At 37.4% G+C, this 23,488-nt stretch overlaps 1 protein-coding gene across 3 annotated transcripts in view; it reads left to right on the top strand.

The window, feature by feature from the left end:
* Window positions 1-23,488, top strand: part of RNF145 (ring finger protein 145) — a 52,687-nt gene that overhangs the window by 6,329 nt on the left and 22,870 nt on the right. For all 3 annotated transcript variants that reach the window (XM_010372553.2, XM_010372555.2, XM_010372556.2), the window contains 2 exons: window positions 9,644-9,752; window positions 21,323-21,414. In XM_010372553.2, the coding sequence (XP_010370855.1) occupies window positions 9,644-9,752; window positions 21,323-21,414 (201 nt within the window). The remainder of the gene's footprint in view (window positions 1-9,643; window positions 9,753-21,322; window positions 21,415-23,488) is intronic.

The following is a 23,488-nucleotide window of genomic DNA, read 5'->3' as shown; positions in this document are numbered from 1 at the left end:
TGCCTTACCATTGCACATGAATTATTAAGGCTACTTAAGTAGGCAGTATTGGATTTATTTTACTGGATAAAACTGGAAGGCAGAAGAAAACATTTTTGATTTGAATGTGATGAAATATAAACAATGAGAAATACTTTTAGAGACATTTGGACCCTTCTAATTTGTCCTTGTTTTGGAGTTTGGTAGTAATTCAGTGTTCAGTTAAATGAAATATGGGAAATGATACAATAATATTTTGTTCCATAAAAAAATCCTTCTGGAACTGTAATTTTTTTTTTTTTTTTGGCTTGAATCCGCTTTCAAAAAAATGGAACTATCATTGATACGCTATGGGGTTAGTGGTAAAAATAATTATGAGAGATTAAAGAAATTAAAGTCAAGAAATACAAGCATGAAACAGATAAAATTTGTCTAGAATAAAAGTCATGATCCTTCCTTTTTAGGTTAAGTTTTGGTTTATTTGTAATGTGTATAGCAATGTAGTTTATTAATGTTGTGATTGCAGAGTTCCAGACATGGTTTGAATGGTACTATAGTAGTTTTGCTAATATTTTATTATTAGAGTTGCCCATCACAACATATATCTTTTATAAAGTCATGAAGAGTTGTCCTGTCTCTCTGAGATTTATTATTTTTTTGTTTATTTATTTTTGAGACGGAGTCTTGCTGTGTCGCCTAGGCTGGAGTGCAGTGGCACGATTTCGGCTCACTGCAAGCTCCAGCTCCCGGGTTCACGCCATTCTCCTGCCTCAGCCTCCCAAGTAGCTGGGACTACAGGCGTCCGCCACCACGCCTGGCTAATTTTTTGTATTTTTACTAGAGACGGGGGGGGGGGGGCGTTTCACTGTGTTAGCCAGGATGGTCTTGATCTCCTGACCTCGTGATCCGCCCGCCTCGTCACTGGGATTACAGGCGTGAGACACCGCGCCCGGCTCTGAGATTTATTTTTATCTGTAAAAGGACTTTCTGGGTTCTAAAACTTAGCCCTGAGAATGTTGCCCTTACATCCTTGAGAGATAAGCTGTTGTGGAAAGACGGATGATGTAGTAGAAAAGATGGTGCACTAGAAACAAAACATTTCTGTTCAGTAAACTCATCTTTTGTGGATGGCACTACCTTGGGAAAGTCTCTGAAATGAGAAATTTCCTTTATGTTGCAAAACACTATAATTCTCAGCCTTTTATGAAAGGCTTTGAATGTTAGCCAACTTATGAAAAGTAATTCCGGTCAGTTGTAGAACAATTGGGTCCTTGGCTTAGATTTTTAGCTTAATCAGCAAAGTCATACATACCGTGGTTTTAAAAATGTGCTTATATATTGTTTCTGAATAGGTTGAAATATTTATTATAAAAACAGCTGTCTGATAACCAGAAATATTAATTTTAGAAATTGAATATGTTCTAGTACAGTTGAAGTTCATAATCTGGTTTATAATTTTGGAAACTCAGTTGAGCCATCTTAAATACATTTACTCCATGCCAAAGTAGAGTAAGCTCAGTGGTTGCATGAACAGATATTTTCAGCTTAAACAATTTTTTGGTTGGAGTTACCTTTGTCAAAATATTACATAGTGTTTATGTAATGTTGCTGTTTACAGAATTTCACCCTCAAATACAAATCAAATTTCACCTTAATAAAATAGATAATGTATTTATATTCAGAAATCAAAAAGCATAAAAAGTATTTAATGAAAAGTATCTCCCTTCCATCTGTGTTACTCATTCATTGATTTCTCTGAACACCACGTAGCTTTTATTTCCTTCTGTATAATTCTAGAGATATTTTTATGTATATATAAGTAAATATAAAAAATATATATTTCCTCCCTTTTTATACAGATGTTAGCATGGTATACCTGGTTTTGAATCGTGGTTTTTGTTTGTTTGTGATGTATGTGGAGCCATAACTACTGCTTTTAGATATTTATGAAATAGAGTCTTGTGCTCTTTTCTTATGACAGTCTGTCGGATCTTAAAGACTCTGAGTAAATGTTGAGGCCTCATTTCTCCTCTTCCCAATTGCGTTTTACATTGGCATAGTATCCTCATATGGATATACCATAATTTATTGAACTAATTACTCCATTGGTGGACATTTTAGATAGCCTGCCTTCTGCTATTTTGTACAGTGTTGTGCTAAATAACTTTGTTTAACTATAATTTCAACAAGTACAAATATAACCTGGGGCTAAGTTACTAGAAGTGAAGTTGTTGGGTTAAAGAGTACAGTGGTCCCTCGGTATATGCCGGAGATTGAGTCCAGGATGCCCACGTATACCAAAATCTGCGCATACTCAGGTCCCTCGATTGACCCGGTAAAACTATGTATGCAGAAGCTTGGCCCTCTGTATATGTGAGTTTTGCATGTTGCAAATACTGTATTTTCCATAAGAGTTTGATTGAAAAAAATCTACATTTAAGTGAACCCTCACGGTTCCAACCTGTGTTGTTCAAGGGTTAACATATGTATTTGTAGTGTTGACAGATAGTACTTTCCATAGGGTTTTACTGTTTTGTACCTCTAAAAACAGTGGTTGAGAGTTCCTACAATCCTATATTCTTATCAAAACAGCCCGTTACTACACATACTTTGGCTACTGCAATAGGTAGAAAAATTGATTTTTTTAACTTAATGTGGTTTTAGTTTGCATTTCTATTATAAATGAATTGAACATACACATATTTAAGAAAAGCCTGTATTTTTTCTTCTGAGAATTGTCAGTGTATATCCCCTGCCCACTTTTCTGTGAGATTCTTTTTTTTTTTTTTACCAATTTGTGGGAATTTGGTATACATTAGGGAAATTAATCCTTTGTGATAAGTTGAAAATAGTTTTTCCAGTTTCAACTCAGTGATTTTGCTTATTTTTTTTTGACATTTAGAAGGTTTTTTTGTGACTGAATTTATCATGTTTTCCTTAAACTTTAGTGTTTTGAGTCAGTTAGAAAAGCCTTCTTTATTCTTGAGTTTTATAACGAGTTCTGTTGTGTTTTATCTTACTATTTTTGTGGTTTTATTTTTACACTTAAATCTTTGCTTCATTTATCTGTATGAACAGTGTGTTATAGGTATAATTTTATTTTTTCTAGATAACCACACAGTAGTCTTCACCTATTTGTTTAGTCCATTTTTTTCTTATTATATACTGAATTCTCCTATATATTTTGTTTCATTTTTGAACTTCTCTTCCTTTAGTCTGTCTGTGAACCATTAACATGCTGTCTTATTTGTTGAGGGTTTAGATTGTATTTTACTGTCTGTTAGGGTTAGTCCCTTCAGTTCCTCCTCTGAGCTTTTTTTTCACGGTTAGTTTTCTATGTCAATTGTCTAGTCTCAAAATTGTCTAGGTCTCATTCCAAAAACAAAGCAACCCATTTGATTTTTTTTTTATTGAGATTGCATTATTACTAATTTGGGGGGGCAGGTGGGGAGGATGGGCTCTTGCTGTGTTGCCCAGGCTGGCCTGGAACTCCTGGGCTCAAGTGATCCTCTTGCCGCAGCCTCCTGAGTAGCTGTGACTACAGCTGTGTGGCACTGCACCTGGCTGCATTATTATTAAATTTTTACATTAGGGTGAAGAGATAGCTTAGGGATTCTAAGTCTTTTCTATGCAAGAACACAGAAAGCCTTACTATGTTTAAGATTTCTTTTGAGTACTTCTGGAGTGTTTTAAAGATTTTTCATATACGTCTTAGCATTTATTGTTTCTAGGTATTTTATCTTTTTTATTGCTATTGTAAGTGGGAGTTTTTCCCCCTATATCTTCTAATTGTTTGTAATTAAGGAGCTTAAAAATTAAGGTAGGGAGCAATAAAGTTTGTATTTAATGGAATGTAATTGTGTCTTCAAACTTAGAAGCTTTCCAGGGTGGGTTCTGCTGAAATAGAAGTGACTGTCCACTGTTTTTTGGAGTGTAGGATATGAAAAGAGGAATAGAAGTAATATTGGTAAGGTAGAATAGGACTTTTGTGAAGAGTCCTGAATACATATCGTAGATATTGTGCTTAATTCTATAGGTCGGGGTGGGTCAGTGGGGATTTTAGAGCAGGTGAGCTGCATTTTAAGATTGATTAGGCTGCGTGTTATAGGATGATGGATTGGGGAGGGGAGAAACTGGAGGTAAGAAGATCAGTTAGGATTTTAAGTAAGAGGTAATGAGAGCCAGAACTGGCAAGGCAGAAATTAGAAAGGAAGAAATGGATGTGAAAATCCTATTGGATCTACCATCACTAAAATCATTAGTGACTTAAAATGTAAAATTCAAGCCTCGTTTATGTTCTCATTCTACAGACTTTGTTTACGGATCTGTTTACCACTTCCTCTTTCTTGAAAGTGTTGTTGTTTTTGTTTTTTTCCTGATTCTTCTCGCAACTCTCTGACCATTGCTTCTGATTCTTTTGATTTGTTTTCTTTAGACTTCTTAAGTGTTGATATTGCCCACAATTTGTGTTTAATTTTAATCTTTTGTTGTTTGGGTGACCTTACGTAGTTTGGGCTGCAAATCTCTGTCTCCACTTCACTACTTTTTGACCGCTGTAGTCTGGAGTTGATGTTCTTCCTCTCTGATTCCATGGAACCAGTTCACATGTCTACCATAGCAATTACTATGCTACATTCTGAGGGTCCATATGCTTATCTGTTTTCCCAACTGTTAATAGATTGTGAGCTCCTTTAAGGTAAGAAGGGGGTTGTTTATTATCTCAGTATTCACAGCACCTACCTGGTGCCCAATAATGAATGAATTTTATGTATATGTATGTATGTATGTACGTGACAGGGTCTCACTCTTGCCCAGGTCGGAGTGCAGTGGTGTGATCATGGCTCACTGCAGTCTCAGACTCCTGGGCTCAAGTAACCCTTAGCTGCTGGAGTAGCTGGTACTACAGGCATATACCAAGGTCTCATTACCCAGACTGGTCTCCAACTCCTGTTCTAAAGTGATCCTCCTGCCTCAGCCTCCCAGAGTGCTAGGATTACAGATATTAGCCACTGTGCCCAGCCCTGAATGAATGAGTTTTGAATTACTTGTTAGACATTTCCACCTAAATAGCCTATGGACATTTCAGCTTGTCAGTCACTGAACTCATCACTTTTTTTTTTTTTTTTTTGAGACGGAGTCTCGCTCTGTCACCCGGACTGGAGTGCAGTGGCCGGATCTCAGCTCACTGCAAGCTCCGCCTCCCGGGTTTACGCCATTCTCCTGCCTCAGCCTCCCAAGTAGCTGGGACTACAGGCGCCCGCCACCTCACCCGGCTAGTTTTTGTATTTTTAGTAGAGACGGGGTTTCGCCGTGTTAGCCAGGATGGTCTCGATCTCCTGACCTTGTGATCCGCCCGTCTCGGCCTCCCAAAGTGCTGGGATTACAGGCTTGAGCCACCGCGCCCAGCCAAACTCATCACTTTTTTCCCACCTCAGATGTCTTCATCCTCCTGTGTTTCCTGTTGTAATAGCAAAGCTGTCTTCTTGATTTTACCCAAGCTAGAAACATCAGATCTTCACTTCCTTGTTCTCAGCCACTCACCCGTAGATAACCACTAAGACCTATTTAGATATGTATCTCATAGCTGACTGGCAGCTCCATACTCAAAGCTACTGTTATAATCCAGGCTCTCATCTTCCCTCCAGTCCTGCTGTTATGCTGAACCCCTGTGGACTCCACTGGGATGACACCAGGTTAAAGAGACTGAAGAAGACACCCAGAGCCAGCAAAACAGACATGGGTTTTTTTTTTTGCAGGCTTACACATAGGGAAGAGAATCCAGTGGCAGTGGGCTGAACAGAAGAACTGCAACCTCTTGAAAAAGGCATGTAGTGTATATAGCATTTTCACTTAGCACCTTTTCCCTAACAGCCTCCACCTGACAACCTTCATTCAACCCAAAACTCAGAGCCCAATACCCTATATGGCCAGTGTTCCACAGGATGGACCAGAGGCTCGGATGTTCCTCATAGACAAGGAAGGAATCTCTGGATTGGCCACTCATGGATTCGCTAGCTTGGCCCACACATTTAGGTGCATTTTCCCTACAGGGTCAGTCTCAGTGTATGCTTAAGTTACTGCTATCAGGTGTGTTTACCCTACAACTACCATAATGTTTAAATAGCAGAAATTATTAGATTCATCAGTGTTGTTTTAAGCAGATCATCATCTTTATTTTTTATTCTGTTCTCACGGTCTGTTCCCATAGGTCGTCATTTCTTTTATTTATTTATTTATTTAGAAATAGGGTCTCACTGTCACCCAGATTGGAGTGCAGTGGTGCCATCTCGGCTCACTGTAGCATCAACCTTTTGGGCTCATGTGATCCTCCCACCTCAGCCTCCTGAGTAGGTGGGACCATAGGTGTGTGCCACTGCACCTGGCTAATTTTTTGTATTTTTTGTAGAGACAGGAGTTTGCCGTGTTAACCCAGGCTGGTCTCGAACTCCTAAGCTCAAGTGATCCTCCAGCTTTGGCCTCCCAAAGTGCTAGGATTACAGATGTGAGCCAACACATCCAACCCTTATTTTTTATAGAGACAGGGTCATGCTCTGTCACCCAGACTGGCGTGCAGTGGTGCAGTCATACCTCACTGTAACCTTGAATTCCTGGGCTCAAGTGATCCTCCCACCCCAGCCTCCCGAGTAGCTGGGATTATAGGTGTGCACCACTATACCCGGTCTATAGAGGTCATCATTTTTAAATGCTATTAGTCTTGCTTTTTAATTACAAATTACTGTGTATAATTTAAAAACTAACAGCTCTGTCATTATCAACTTAGTTTGTTATGGATTGTTTGGTTAATGCTGTAGAATGAGTTGTGATCAGTATTTGTGTCAGTAGTATTTTTGGCTTGTGTTTTTTAAATTGTTAGATTATATATACATTGTAGTTCAGATGGTTCATTCATACTGCTCTTATAGTTAGCATTCATCATCTCTCAAAATTTTCTTACACAAATATTTTATCACAGACTTATTTTTCCACTGGAATATGAAAATGGGGTATAGGTGAGCAATGGTGCTTTTGTTGTTTTGGTTTCTGTTCTCTTACCTCACCTAAATAGGTATTGAAGAATTTGAGAACCATTAGCTATGTCTAAACTCTTGATTATTGTATTTAGGCTTCATATTGAGGCTTTAGCTCTCAGTTCTTTCAGCATCGTCTGCCAATCTTTCTGTTAATATCAAATGCTAGTCTAACCTACAGAATTTACTGTCCTCTGAAAATTATGCTTTTATGGTTTTTGTGCTTGCTGTTCTCTTTTCCTAGAATGTTTCCCTTTGTTCTTAGCCTGGTAAAGAACCACTCACCTTTTGAGATCTAATTCAAGCTTAATCGCTTAACCATAGCTCTTCTAATGTTCATTTATTATAGCATCAATTTTGTCTAATAATTACTTTTTTCCATTCTTATCTTTTCACTAGATTATTATTCACATTAATTTTGGATCTTCCATGTCTAGGAATGCAAGTGGGTCATATACTTTACGCATAATAATGTTGATTGAATGACTGGATAATTGAAGGAATGGATGAAATGAATATGTTTGATCTAGAAGATTTGGCAACTGATTTTATATGAGATACATAGGAGAAAGAAAAGACAAGACCATTCTGGAAAGGAAAATGACAGTTTTGTTAAAAGAGAGTTTAAGAAGTTTCATGTAATAGACGTTAGAAAATCCTTCAGCTACAATCAGTGGAAATGCTTAGTAACTATAATACATATCCTTTAAAATACCTCTAAAGTCATTTGAGATAGGGGTTAACAAAATTGGAGAAATTATTTTAAGAAATAATTATCTCTGGCTTTTGATGGATTGTCCTTACAGTTAGTACGTGTAGGAAATCCTCAGTTCTCTCTCTTTAGTCCCAAGCATGCTCATGTTTCCTTAGCTTTTGGCATGATTGATTCAGCATGAGAGAGGCAATAGCGGATAAGTAGGAGTACCTGTGCCTTAATAAAGATTTGTAAATTAAGTGGAAGATGGTTATAGAAAACTGGACTGGGTCCAGATTGTGTAAGACCTAGAATGTCAGGTTCATAACTTTTAGAGCAGGAGAATTGTCAAGTAAAAGTGATGTGGTGTTAGGATTATTACCCTGGTAATTAAGTGTATCGGGGTGTCCAATCTTTTGGCTTCCCAGACCACATTAGAAAAAGAATTGTCTTGGGTCACATGTAAAATATGCTAACACTAATGATAGCTGATGAGCTTAAAATTGCAAAAAAAAAAAAAAAAAAAATCATAATATTTTGAGAAAGTTTATGAATTTGTATTGGGCTACATTCAAAGCCATCCTGGGCCACATGCAGCCCATGGGCTGTGGGTTGGACAAGCTTGAAGTATAGGGTATATGAAAATAGAAAGAGACTGAAAGAAGGATGGTAGTATACTGTGCATTGCATGACAGATTAGGATATGGGACATAGAGATTGTAATGGAAGGGTAACACATGAGAGGAATTTATCAAGGAAGGCTCAGCAGGACTTGATGATAAGAAAGAAAAGATAACTCAGATTTTGAGTCACTTTGAGTTATTTTGTTGAGGGAGGAGATGGGGAACACAGTTTGTGCTTATTGAATATGAGAACATTTAAGTGGAATATATCTCAGGTGTCATGAGATGGGATGTCTACTTAGACTAAGAAATGAGGATATGTTTTTGCATATATAGTAAGTTGTCAGTAACTTTATTGATAACATTTCTAGAAGAGATGCTGATATTTTAAGTTACAATATGTTGTTTGCACTAGGTACTTTGTATATAGAGGAAAACAGTTGTTTAGGAACCAAATTTCCAGTGTTTATTGGAAAGAGTGAAAATAAATGAAGGAGAGAAGTTAGAGGGTAAGAGGAAATCCATATCACAGAGCCAAAGAGTAACAACGTTTTGATGGTAGTTGCCTGAATATTGGGAATCAAAAATAAGCAGGATGTCTTAGATGTGACAAGTAGGCAATTGTTGACTTCCAACTTTCTTTAGAGCAAAGGAGTTAAGGGGGTTTGTAAAGGGATTGTAGATGGTAAAGGGAAAAATAGATGCTTAGAAAATAGAGGCATTGGATATAGATCTTTTCAAACATTTGACAGTGGAATGAGAAAAATAGTTCGTAGGAAAAAAATCGCTATGAAAAGAAGTTTATTTTTTTTTCTCAAGATGGGTAAAAGCCCTGCATATTCTTTTGAAACAAAGGTAAGGAGTGATGTAAGGGGGAATGACTGAAAGTATAGGAGATAGAGGGTTTTCAGGGGTTGGAGAAATAAGGTCTTGAATCACATGGAAGGAGCAGCCTTGGAAAGAGACATTAAGACACCCAGTTTTTCCTCTGGGACTAGAAAGAGAGAATTGGCATAAAACAAGTAAGTTGACATCAAGGAAAGGTAGATGATGAAAGGAGTTGTGTTACACATTTGTGTGATGTATTTGATTATTAGGTAGAGAAATCTACAAAAGAAGTGAAAAATACAATATATTTTCAACAACAAAAAATCCATAGTGGTGTCACTATACTAAACACTTTGGTAAGTATAATCAGAAACCTCAGAAAGTACTGAAACCTGTTTGGAAAATTATTTATCTCAAGCTCTTTCTTTTATTGTAATTAATTGGGAAACTAAATTAAAATTGTATTTTATTTATCTGTCTTTCTGCTACAGGTTATATCTTAAGTGTGGTGCTGCTAACATTGCCCAGGCAGCATCTGGTTCAGCTTTATCTATATTTTTTGACTGCTCTGCTCCTCTATGCTGGACATCAAATTTCCAGGTAAGAATATGACCCCATTTTTGAAATGTATGACTGAATTTAAAGTTTTCTTTCACCAATAAAATACTTTTCATGAACACTATTAAGTAAAGCTAAGGCTTTGCTAGGTCCAAAACTGGTTTGATGCTCATTTTCTAGATCTTAAACAGGATTAACAGCTGGTTTATGCTGACATTTTATTTCTGCTTTTAAAAACAAGCTTAACATGAAACAAGCTTTAAGGTTATGTTTATAAATATATTCTTGAACTGGCTGGGCGCAGTGGTTCATGCCTGTAATCCCAGCACTTTGGGAGGCGGGTGGATCACCTGAGGTCAAGAATTTGGGACCAGCCTGGCCAACATGGTGAAACCTCATCTCTACTAAAAATACAAAAATTAGCCAGGCGTGGTGGCGGTCGCCTATAATCCCAGCTACTTGGGAGGATATCCTTTAACTTTCCTGTATTGCCTGATAAAAGAATTTCTAAAGGTAGGCTGTAGGAGCATTTTAACAATTATACACTTCATTACTTTAGGAAATCAATTTATGATGTATAAGAATCAGCATAAGATGCAGCCATGTGGAGTGAATGATTGATATACATTATCTTGTGAGGTTGATTGTATAGCTAAACTTCTGTCTCTTTAGCCATATTGTCTGTGCACCTAAGTCTGCTAGATCTAAATTTTAAGACTTGGGTCTCCCAATGAATATGAGCTTCCTACTTTGGAACAGAATGTTAAAATATAGGTGGACCAAAAGTGACACTATAAAGTAGTGGGTTGGAATATATTTTGGAGGTATAATTTCTTTTGAAACTTAGATTTTATAATTTTTGGTAGAAAGATATTTACCATATTAAAATATATTCCCAATTCTAAGAGAAGTGGCCACCTTGCATATAATAAGAGTACAAGCCATAATAAGAGTCTGAAACAGATTTTGGGGTAGTTGAAATTTAATCTTAGAAGTAGCATTTTTACATTAATTAGAATTACATTGTTGAGTTTTTAAAAACATTAACTTTTTCTGATTATAAAATTATGGCGCTCACTCTAGACAATTTTTGGAAAATACAGAAAATGTTAAGGCATTTAATACTTGTCTGAAATTATACCACCCAGAGATAGATGTGTTAATATTCTGGTACTTTCTTTCAGTTTTTAAAACATTGCTCAATTCTTACCACTTCTGTGGATATGAAAGGATGAGAATAACTAAAATCACTGGGTTTTTTGTCCCTCTTGTTGAAACAGGACCTCCAGTTCCCTTTAATGTTTTGTCTAATTATTTCTCAAAGTCCCAGGGTGTTTCCCGGAAGCTTACTCTTCTTGCATTTTCCTCCTTTATTCCTTTCTCTGCTCAAAATGGTGCCTGGAGGATGGTGTCTTACTCTTGAACTTCTGCCACCATCCTGCCCAGCGTAGGTCCTCTGATGTCAAAGTTGCAAAATCTAGAGCTGGCAGAGTAGTGTTACATTTCTTGCAATCCTCACAATGTTTAAATCAAGCTGTGTTCCCTTCAAGAATAGAGACAGTGAGATTCCCCATTTTGCGTCACACAAGTATGTCACTGTGTCTTAGACTCCTTCATGAAAACAACTTAGACCTTGTCCTATAGCATCCCTTTCCATAGAGCCAAACTAGGAGTCCAAGCACCAATACTGACACAGACATGATGTGTTTCTCATCCTAGTACCACCATCCCCCACACCTCACACAGTCTGTTCATGTGACCTTATGCCGATACCTCTTGAGTCTCAGCTCAGGCTGAGGATGGAGACATTTTCCCATCTTTTTACAAGGTGGGAGTTTCAGAGGTAAAGAAAGGATTTTTCCTGACCATCCTTGTGGCTTTTTTAGCTTTTTAGTTTCAGTTTATGAAAATGACCGTTTCTAATGTTTCAAGTTTATTTTCATTACTAGGAAATTAAAGCTTATTTTAAATAATGGAATTTTATTTTATTTATTTTTATTTTTATTTTATCTGGGCTCACTACAACCTCTGCCTCCCAGGTTCAAGTGGTTCTCCTGCCTCAGCCTCTTGAGTAGCTGGGACTACAGGCATGTGCCACCACGCCCAGCTAATTTTTTGTATTTTTAGTAGCAATGGGGTTTCACCATGTTGGCCAGGCTGGTCTCAAACTCCTGACCTCGTGATCTCCCCACCTTGGCCTTCCAAAGTGCTGGGATTATAGGCATGAACCATTGTGTCCAGCCTCAATAATGGGATTTTATTAAGTTTTAATAAAATTTTATAGTAGGCAAAAAATACTTCCTATTCTTATTTCATTTTGATTTTTTTAAAAATATTCCTTTGGGATTTACAGATGAAAAAAAGGAGGTAGGCAACCAGCTAGAAAGGGACAATCCCAGACTTTAACTTGAATCCATGTTTCACAATCTAGTTCATTGCACTTCCGTAGGCAACATGGTTAGTGGAAAGGAAAATAAATTTTAGAATCAGACTTGATACAAAATGTTTCCTTACCTAGTAAATATGTTACCTCAGCAAGTTAATTCTTTGAAATTGTAGACTAAGCTTGTCCAACTCCTGGGCTGCATGTGGCCCAGGATGGCTTTGAATGCAGCGCAACACAAATTTGTGAACTTTTTTAAAACATTATGAGATTTTTTTTGCCTTTTTTTTTTTTTTTTTTTTTTTTTTCATCAGCTATCATCGTGTGTTTTATGTGTGGCCCAAGACAGTTGTTCTTCCAATTAGGCCCAGGCAAACTGAAAGATTGGATAACCCTTTTGTAGACAATGCCATCTTAGAGAGTTTGTTTTGGTGTTAAATGAATGAATTTCAAGATATGGCATATTTTAGTATTTTCCTCTTAGTATAATTTATACTGTATGATAGTATCTCACAAAAGGCTAGCAAAGATGTGCTATCCTTGAATTATTCATAACATATCACAGTTAATAAATACCAAGGTTTGAACGTGTAACATTTGTAAGACATTGAGGTTGAAGGTTTTAGTTTTGAAAAAATAATGGTTCAGATTTCTGTGGAGCTTCATAAGCAAGTATCTTTTTTTTTTTTTCTTTGAGATGATTCTCACTGTGTCACCAAGGTCATAGTGAAGTGGTGCAGTCATTGTTCACTGTAGCGTTGAACTCCAGCACTTCTCCCACTGCAGCCTCTTGAATAGCTGGGACTACAAGTGTATGCCACCATGCCTAGCTAATTAAAAAAATATTTTTTGTAGAGATAGGTTTCTTGCTATGTTGCCCAGGCTGGTCTTGAACTCCTGCCGTCACATATCCTCCTGCCTCAGCCTCCCAAATATTTGAGATTATAGGTATGAGTCATTGTGCCTGGCCCCAGGTATTTTTTTTTAAATAACAACTTTATTGAGATATTCACATACCTGATTAAAGTGTATAGCTCAAGGGCCTTGTATGGTGGCTCACACCTGTAATCCCAGCATTTTGGGAGGCCAAGGCAGGCGGATTGTTTGAGCTCGAGAGTTGGAGACCAGTTTGGACAACATGGTGAAACCCCTTCTCTACAAAAAATTAGCTGGGTGTGGTGGCACGCACTTTTAGCCCCAGCTACTTGGGAGGCTGAGGTGGAGGATCGATTGAGCCTGGGAGGTTGAGGCTACAGTGAGCTGGGATTGTGCCATTGCACTCCAGCCTGGTGACAGAACAAGACCCTGTTTCAGAGAATACATATGTATACAGCTCAGTGGTTTGTAGTACATTCACAGAGTTGTGCAAAACATCATCAAAATTGATTTTAGATTTTCATCACCCCAGAAAGAAATGTCATACCCATTAGCAGTCATTCTCTATTTCCCACCACCCTCCCTGCCCCCAGCCCTTGGCAACTGTCAAGTCTATCGTCTTTTTTTTATAGACCTATTCTGGATATTTTATATGCACTGAATTTCACTTAGCATGTCTTCAAGGTTCATCCATGTTGTATCATGTGTTGGTACTTATTTTCTTTTTCTGTCCATATTCCGTTGTACAGATACATGCCACATTTTGTTTATACATCCAGTTATCCATTGATGGACACTTGGATTGTTTCTATGTTTTAGCTATTATGAATAATGTTATGACCATTCATGTACAGGTTTTTGTGTAGACAAATGTTTTTATTTTCTTTGTACAAATACCTCGGAGCGGAATCGCTGAATCATGTGGTGCCTATATTTAACCTTTTGAGAAACTGCCGGACTGTTAAAATGGCTGCAGTGTTTCACATTTCTACCAGTGGTGTATGAGGCTTCCCATTTCTCTACATTCTTGCCAGCACCCATTGTTGTCCTTTTTAGTGGAGCCATTACAGTGAGTGTGAAGAGGTATTTCAGTGTGCTTTAGATTTGCATTTCCCTGATGGCTAATGAAGTTGAACATCTTTACATGTGTTCATTGACCATGTGTAAATATTGGAAAAATGTTTATTCACATCCTTTGTTCAGTATTTAATTGGGTTGTCTTTTTCTTACTAAGTTGTAGGAGTTCTTTAGATATTCTAGATATAAGTCCCTTATCAGATCTGTGATTTGCAAATATATACAAGTCCCTTATCAGATCTATGATTTGCAAATATATGCAAGTCCCTTATCAGATCTATGATTTGCAAATATATTCTTCCATTTACTGCAATCTAGTTATATCAAGGCATAGTTTATTACGCAGGAGAATCAGCACTTATAATAATTTTAACAATTAATTTGGTACTTAAAAAACTGACTATATCCAGCCTCATTGGAAACAAGAAAAAAAAATTTTTAAACTAGCTTATAGAAAAAGACATTTGCAAATATTAATTTTCTTGAAATTTTCAAATTTCATAAACTTTTGAAAAGTTGGGTTTCTGTTTTCCCTCACATGTGTATTTACATAATGAAACTGATTATCTGGAAATGACTAAAAACTTGTGTAGAATATGTCTATAGAATGGATATAGCTTGCAGTTCGGAAGAATTAAATGTCAGAAGATTCATTGGCTCAGTCAATGTCATATGAATATTTAATATTAATATTCTAATTGAACTTACTAGAATTTGGTAAATGTCAGTTTAAATTTTTAAAAATTACTAAACTCTGCCTTGCATTTTGAGGGATGTAGCGAATGTATTTTTCTAGTACTAATCCCAGTAGAAAATTGAGACTATCCAGAACTAAGGGGGAAAAAAGAAAAACCATACATTGATATTACCACTCCTGTGAGAGTGTGGTCATTCCTGTGTGGGTGTGGTCACATCTACAGATGGATGTTTTTTCTAAACTTCAATATTCTTTTTTTTTTTTTTTTTTGAGATGGAGTCTCGCTTTGTTGCCCAAACTGGAGTGCAGTGGCCAGATCTCAGCTCACTGCAAGCTCCACCTTTCGAGTTCATGCCATTCTCCTGCCTCAGGCGCCCGCCACCTCGCCCGGCTAGTTTTTTGTATTTTTTAGTAGAGACGGGGTTTCACTGGGTTAGCCAGGATGGTCTCGATCTCCTTGTGATCCGCCCGTCTCGGCCTCCCAAAGTGCTGGGATTACAGGCTTGAGCTACTGCGCCCGGCCTTTTTTTTTTTTTAGAAGGAGTCTTGCTCTGTCACCCAGGCTGGAGTGCAGTGGCACAATCTCGGCTCACAGCTCACTGCAAGCTCTGCCTCCTGGGTTCACACCATTCTCCTGCCTCAGCCTCCCAAGTAGCTGGGATTACAGGCGCCTGCCACCACGCCTGGCTAATTTTTTATATTTTTTTTTTAGTAGAGACGGGGTTTCACTGTGTTGACCAGGATGGTCTCTGTCTCCTGACCTCGTGATCCGCCCACCTTGGCCTTCTAAAGTGCTGGGATTACAGGCATGAGCCATCATACCCGGCCCAGTATTCTTAAATTCCTTGTTTTATTGTTAGATTTATGAACCAACATGTTGGATTTGTGTGTCTATGACTTGAGTTAAGAGCCCAGTAGAACTGGCTTTCAAAAGAAGAAAGTAATACTGTTTTTATTCTGGCTCTTGGGTGTGTAAGTATGGTTTCAAATGTAAAAATTTCCCCAAGAGTGACTTATGTGTAAAATATGGATAATTAGCTCTCCATTTTATGATGACTTGCATAATTCAAAATTGTAGATCGGGGCTGCTGTTTCTCAGGGACATCAGAATTTTGGGCAGGGTGTGCATTGCTGTGGAGGCTGTCTTGTGCATTATAGGTTGTTGACAACACTCTCTACCCACTAGATCCCAGTAACACCCTCTTCCCAGCAAATATGACAACCAAAAAGTGTCCCTAGACTTTGTTACATGCTGCCTCTGAGGAACAAAACTGTCCTCAGTTAAAAACTACTATAGATAGGCCGGGCACGGTGGCACACGCCTGTAATCCCAGCACTTTGGGAGGCTAAGGCGGGTGGATCACAAGGTCAGGCATTCGAGACCAGCCTGGCCAACATAGTGAAACCCTGTCTCTACTAAAATTATAAAAAATTAGCCAGGCGTGGTGGCAGGCACCTGTAGTCCCAGCTAATCGGGAGGCTGAGGCAGGAGAATCGCTTGAACCTGGGAGGCAGAGGTTGCAGTGAGCTGAGATCATGCCATTGCACTCCAGCCCGGGTGACAGTGTGAGACTGTCTCAAAAAAAAACAAACAAACAAAAACTAGGTAAATTGTTTTATGTTTGTTTTTTGAGACGGAGTTTTGCTCTTGTTGCCCAGGCTGGAATGCAATGGTGTGATCTCGGCTCACTGCAGCCTCCACCTCCCAGGTTCAAGTGATTCTCCTGCCTCAGCCTCCCAAGTAGCTTGGAATGTTAAAATGAGTATTACCATTTATATTCTAAACTTAATTTTGACAGGAATAAAAGTGACCAGTTTCACTGTTTGACATGTTTTCTTCTTTTGAACATTATCAGATGCAGGCACTAAATATCTTGGAGGCTAGAAAGAAGCTAAAGAAAGGGTGTCAACAGTTTAAATTAACTCTGGGTAAATGAATTATTCAACTGCTAGCGCAGTGCTGAGGATATAGTAAGTGTGTTTGTGTGCGTGTATGTGTGTTTAGTAGGCATATAAGGAAATACAAGTATTTGAACATCTGAGATTTCTTGTATCAAGTGGTGCTTCTTGTTGCCGGTATTGCAAAAGATAACTTGGCACACCTTTGTTTTATGTGAAAATAGATTAGGTTTCTTTGGAATTAACGTTGTTTGAAAGCTTTAAGTAAATAGCCAGAATGTACAAGTTGTTCCTAGGTTGTCCAGTGTGTGAGTCAGATTGCTGAATAGACTGTTGTGAAAAGGTCTTTAATTAGCTGAAGTGGTAAGCTACTAGGTTTTGTTGTTGGTACCCATTTATTTTTTGTAACATGTATACTTCCCTGTATAAGCAAGAATTTTTCTAATTGCAAGCTCTGAGGCCCTTTTCTTTTTTTTTCTTTTTTTTTTTGAGACAGTGTCTCACTCTGACCCAGGCTGGAGTGCAGTTGTGCAGTCTTGGCTCACTGCAACCCTTGCCCCCGCCAGGCCCACACAACTGTCCCACCTCAGCCTCCCAAGTAGCCGGGACTATAGGCACCACCACGCCCGGCTAAGTTTTGCTTTTTTTTTTTTGTAGAGACGGAGTTTCATCATGTTGTCCAGGCTGCTCTCGAACTTCTGGGCTCAAGTGAGCTGCCTGCCTTGGCCTCCCAAAGTGCTGGAATTACAGGCTTGAGCTACCGTGCCTGGAGGCCCTTTTCATAGATCTTGTACATTCCTTGTGGCCCCAATTTGAGTTAAAGGAGAGGAGGCTATTATACAGGACTAGGGAAGTAGATTTTTCAGAGATTTTTTAGTATTACTGCGTTGGGGTGATTATCAGCCTTCCACAAATGAAAAAACATTTAAGAAGGGAAATATTTTATTCTGTTATAAGTAGATTGGCAAGAATTCTTGTTTCCGAAGATCTTAAAACATCCTACCATTTAAGTCTTCTGAAATGAAAAATTGTAATGCTTCTCTTGAATAGCTCACCTGAGTCTTAAGAGAATCATAAGATGTTGTTAAAAGTTAGAATTTTATGACTCTTGCCTTGAACTAATTTTTCACCTAAAATGACTCATGGAATTTTGGATAATTCCCACTTTGGATCCTTTGTATTTAGGCTTACTGTCTTGTTTTTCTTACGTTGTGAATGACCATCCCTGTTGGGACTGAGTCACCAAGAATTCTCAATGCCAGCATGAGATACCTGGAAGTTGTGCATAAGTTAGATGTAGAGATTTTTGTTAACACTGATTCTTATTTCAGTTCTTCTCTACAGTTTGGGATGGGATGCCCAGATCCTCCTTTTAGAAGTGACAGCTCCGTGGTGGTTGTATGGCATACTAGATAGTTTAGCTGTCACCAAAACCATTGCCTTGACTCTGGCATGCTAAGCTGAGCTGGCCTGAAGAGAGAGCCTGCAGGCTTTCTAGGCCTGGCTGTTTTTGCTGAGGTGGGGCTTTTTGGTGCGTCAGGCAAATGGAGGATTTTGGAGGACTGTATTGAAAGAGAGGAATTGAGCAACGGGGAAAGGTTCTAAGGGGCCTAGGGACGATATTAATTTTGAGGCTATGATGAATGATACAAAGACTCAAGTGGAACAGGAATGTGGGGGGCAGTACAGTATTGGAGAGCTAATCCTAGGATCCTAGAGAAGGACAAAGTAAGAGAGCAAGTGGGAGGAAACTGCTTAACATCAGGGCTGTCACTGTGGCCTAAAGGTTGATTATTTATTCTTCTGGAATGCAGACCTCCCTTAGTGTCCTAGAATCACAGCAAATCGCAAAGTAATGAGTATGGAGAAAGTAAAAAGAATTAAAAAGAAAGTAATGGAAAGGATTAGAAAGTTGAGAGAAGGCTTAAAAAACAAAGGAATGAAATATAGGGTTGGATAAAAGATAAGGAAATAGTTACATTAAAAACTTGTATAATAACCGTATGAAATAGGAGAGGTAAAATAAGTAGTATTTAAAATAAAAAAGTAAAAGTCACATAGAAATATTATTAGTTTATTGAAAAAGTTAGAACCTAGAAATAGAGAATAAAATATGTAATTTTTAAATATGCTGTGAACTTAAAATCTTTTTATGTATCAATAAAAAAGACTTTAAAATCACATAGCATTCTATATTTTTCTTACAACACTGATTATCATCATAATTAAATAATTATAGGACTAAGTATTTATCTCCCCTCCCTGTTTGTAAGTTGCATGCTAGTATGGACTGTGCAGTATTAGCAGAGTCTAGCAGAGTACCAGCACTTATGTATTCAGTAATTTCTTTTTGAGTTAAAAAGAAACAGAGAATGTTAGTTATCCCTAGAAATTTTGTTGTGTGAAATTAGAATTTAAGATAAGAAACTAAAGAAAGACAAAGAAGTTTTTAAAAAGAGGATAAACTAGCGTAGGCTATGAAATAATGCAGAACAGTTAACAAATGTCTCAGCAATCAGAAATTCTAGCACGATGTTTTGTTTGCTGAGCTTTATTATAAAATATTAATAATATGTGACAAAACCAAACAGTGGAAAGAAAACATAGTAGGGACCTCAATTTGTCTCTTTTCTTGTCCCTCACACAGAGATACTTGGGACTAAGGCCCTTCTGGGGCACTTTGTGGCTTTCTCTTTGGGGATAGTGCACTTGGAGCTGATTTATCTCCCTTTTCTAATGTAAAATTCATATAACATAAATTTAATCATTTTAAAGTGAGCAGTTCAGTGGCATATAGTACATTCATAATGTTGTGCAGCTGTCACCTTTATCTAATTCTAAAACATTTTCGTCACCCCCAAACAAGACTCAGTACTCGTTAAGCAATTACTCTCATCTCCCCTTCTCCCCAGCCCCTGGCAACCACCAATCTGTGTTTTGTCTATATGGATTTTCCTGGCCCCTGTTTAAACTGTATCCATTGGAGAGAGATATGCTATGACCAAAAAGAAATTATTGGACTTTAAAGGTCTGGCTAGTACTGATACTCAAAGTTAAAATCTCTTTTAGGTATAAATTTGTTTTTCAAATAGCATTTTAAAATACTTTGTATTAATAGTGTTTATATTTGCATTTTATTCTAATTTCATAATTCTTTTAATTTTTTAGTTTTCTATTCTAACTATGTAATTCCATTGATGGTTACCTATAATAATCAGATATTTATGTGTTATTTGTATTAGTGCCTTTCTGCATGAAAACAAAGTTACTCAATATTGCACAGTTGACATTTTGGACTGGATGTTTTGTTCTACGGGCTAGCCTTTTCACTGAGGAATATTTAGCAGCATCTTTGGCCTTTACCCACTAAGGGCTAGTAATACCTCTCCCCCATTGTGACAACCAAAAATGTTTCCAGATGTAGAATATCCCCTCAGGAGCAAAATTGCCCCTTGGTTGACAACCACTGCATTAAAATAATTCTTGAAAATTTGGTTTTCTCTTTCAGTAGAAAGAGACAATTAATACATTATGTGTTAGAAACTGTCATCTAAGAGTGATCAAGGAGAATTGCTAGATCACTCATATAACTTAGTCATACATTTTTATAATCTCAGAAACTGTTTTAATTCTTTTTAAAATTTTAGTTTTAAGTTTTGATTCTTTTTTGGGAATACCCTTCTGGCTGATTGTGTAAGGGTCTTTCCTTGTTTGGCTATGCAGTGCTAACGGAATTCCACTTGATTGCCTAATGGGAAGTCATTTCATGGAAAAAGTAAATATAGCCATATGAGTTTGTTTGGAAATACTTGAAATGTTCTCTTTTAAATACAATGAATAAAACACTAAAAGTTGAAAAAAAGAGGGAAGACTGTTTTTACACAAACTTCCCTTCTTTGATGCCAAAAATACTTTAGACAAACTGTCTTCCAGTAGTACCATTTAACTTACTGATAATAAATTAAATTCTCCCTGGTTGTGCTTCCCGCCTATTTTCTGAATGTGTAAAGGCTCTTTGGTTATTACTTAAAGCTTACTATTTCTCAGTAGTCACACGTTAAATTAGTTGAATTTTAAAAGGAATATTTTATTTGATCTAAAATTTGCTTCAAAGTAAATATGTAGCCTAATTAAATATTATAATTATCATCTTAGATTTCATATAGAGTTGATAATTTTTAAGGATTATACTGCTATCCCCCAGTTTTCTAACTAGTTTGTGGTTCTACTTGGGACTAATAAAATATAATTGGGGCCAAAACTTTGAGGGAAATAAGATGAAGGTGGGGTGTTGGTGGTGGAAGATAGCCAGAAGAGGAGATGTTTAGTGTCATATCACTAGATGTCATTGGTTAGTGTAGCAGAGTTGAGAGAGATCACCTCTCAATTGGGTTTTTACTGAGCATAAAGTATTTAATAAGGTCATGAGAAGAAAGAAAATTTCATAATGTGGAACTTTGGCAGCTTTCTCTGCATGGTAAAATTCCATTTCGTAAGTTGTGTCGGTTTCTAATGCACAGAAAACAGAGATGAAGGCCATTTATGTGTAATACTTCATACCTAAATTTTTCCTTAGATATGGAAAAGGGGTATCAGTAACATAATATGCTTTTATAAGCATATTGTGATTCTGCTTGGAATGTATTTCATATATACATTCTTATCAATTTTCTTATTTAGGGACTATGTTCGGAGTGAACTGGAGTTTGCCTATGAGGGACCAATGTATTTAGAACCTCTGTCTATGAATCGGTTTACCACAGCCTTAATAGGTAAGTATTATAAAAGAATTAAAGTGTAGGTAGGAACCGGCCAGTCCTACTAACTTATAAAATTCATGCATACTCTTTTTTTTAAAAAAATGGAATTCTCAAAAGTGATTCATGGTGACTTTTTCCACATATAACCATTGTTTAGTGGTTTTTTTAGTTCTTCTTTTCCCCATGTATAAGTTATGTATTTATAGTCATATTGTACATAGCACATAGTTGCTTGTGCTTTTAAGGGTTTTTTTTAAGTATTTGAGAAGATTAATTTTTAAATAGAGATCATTATTACTTTGAAAGTTTAAAATGAAACTTGTAATACCTTAAATGTACTTATTGCTGTTGAAAGCCATGACCTTATTGTCAAAAATAAATGTCTGGAAACATCAAGAACTTGAGATGTGATTGAAATATTCAGATAGCAGAATGTTAAAAATAGAAGTGTTGGCTAAGGTCTGAAAACAATATAGATACAATTTAAAGTGAAGTACCGGAGCCCCGCTACCAGAGTGTACCATGCCAAAATGCAAAAAAGGAAGTGAGAGCAAACCTGTTTTCTGACTTTGAAACTCACCCATGTAGAAGGTGTTACATGGCCTAATATTAGAGATTAGAGGAGGGTTTCTTCAGAGAGAACTCTTTTTTTCTGAAATACTTCCCCAGCCCTTTACACTAGAGGATTCAGTGGGGGACCATTTGGGGAGTTATATGTCTTGTGTAGTTAAGACAGGAATGCTGTGGACTGGTGTCCGACTCACACTGGAACATCTTTTTTTTGTGTGTTACACTTCTATTTTTATTTTCTTACATTAAAAAAACATTTTTAAATAGATTTCTGGGGAATACGTGGTGTTTGGTTACATGGATACGTTCTTTAGCAGTAATTTCTGAGATTTTGGTGTATCCATCACCTGAGCAGTGTATACTGTACCCAATGTACAGTCTTTTATCCTTCACCCACCTCTCACCTTTCCAGGAGGCCAGAAGTCCACTGTATCATTCTTGTGCCTTTTCAGCCTGCAAAATCTAAAACTACATTGTCCAAAACTAGCCACATGTGGCTGGTAAGCACTTGCCATGTAGTGAATTGAGATTAAGGTGTGCTGTATGTGTAAAGCATATACTCAGTTTTGAAGACTTGGCACAAGCCAGGTTAACTTTTAATATGTCTTGTTAACTTTTAATATAGATTGAATGTCTATATGATGATGTTTAGGATATGCTAGGTTATATAAAATATATTGTTGATTTCACTTGTTTCTTTTTACTTTTTGAAATGACACTAATAGAAAATTTTAAATTATGTATGAGGCTCACATTATAATTCTAATCTGATATAAAGGACTAGCAGTAGGCCAGTTGCTTGTTGAGTGTTTTGATTGTGGAGTGAAAATGCCTTATAGGGTTTTCCTGTATCTTCTGGTACCGGAAACTGTGGAGCAAACAATGTAAGTTTCTTGTAAACTAGACAAGGGCCCCGAAAGTCTGTGTAGGATTTTCTTAGGTCCTGTTCAAGCAGGCCTTTTAGGGAGATGAGAAGTCCTCAACAGAGATTGACCTTCCAGATTCCCAGGAGCTGAGAAAAGAGCCAAAAATGGCCAGTGGAGGGTATACACCAAGCACCAAGGGTACTGCTGCAGGTGAGAGAGCCACAGTGATAGGAACAGTTTCAGAGCAACCCATAAAAGTGTCCAGGGGAAAGTGAATCAGTTTTAGATACCTCAAGTCTAGGAAGCACCAGTACCAGTACCGGCCACATCGTTGTAAGAGTCCCGTTAAGTAGGAACCTGCCTACTTCCCTCCCTCTCCTTCTTCCCTACCCGCTTCAGTCCTGGGTGAGTCAGAGGAAGAAGTGCTAGGTCAAAAAAGAGACAAGCCAGCTACAGGCTCTCCACTTCCTCTCCGAATTGAAGGTTTTCTATCTTAAAGCATAAAGGTCAAAATTAATGCTTTCCCTAGAATGCCTGAACTCTAGAGTAAGGGATAAGTCCCAACTTTAAATGTGTTTGAAAGTTTCGGTTATTATTAAATTGAGACAGTAACCTAAGCTAGAGTAGAAAAGTTATGGGACTTGCCTTGG

Source organism: Rhinopithecus roxellana, chromosome 3 (assembly GCF_007565055.1).
Source record: "Rhinopithecus roxellana isolate Shanxi Qingling chromosome 3, ASM756505v1, whole genome shotgun sequence".
NCBI lineage: Eukaryota > Metazoa > Chordata > Mammalia > Primates > Cercopithecidae > Rhinopithecus > Rhinopithecus roxellana.
This window is presented reverse-complemented; position numbering and strand designations above follow the sequence as displayed.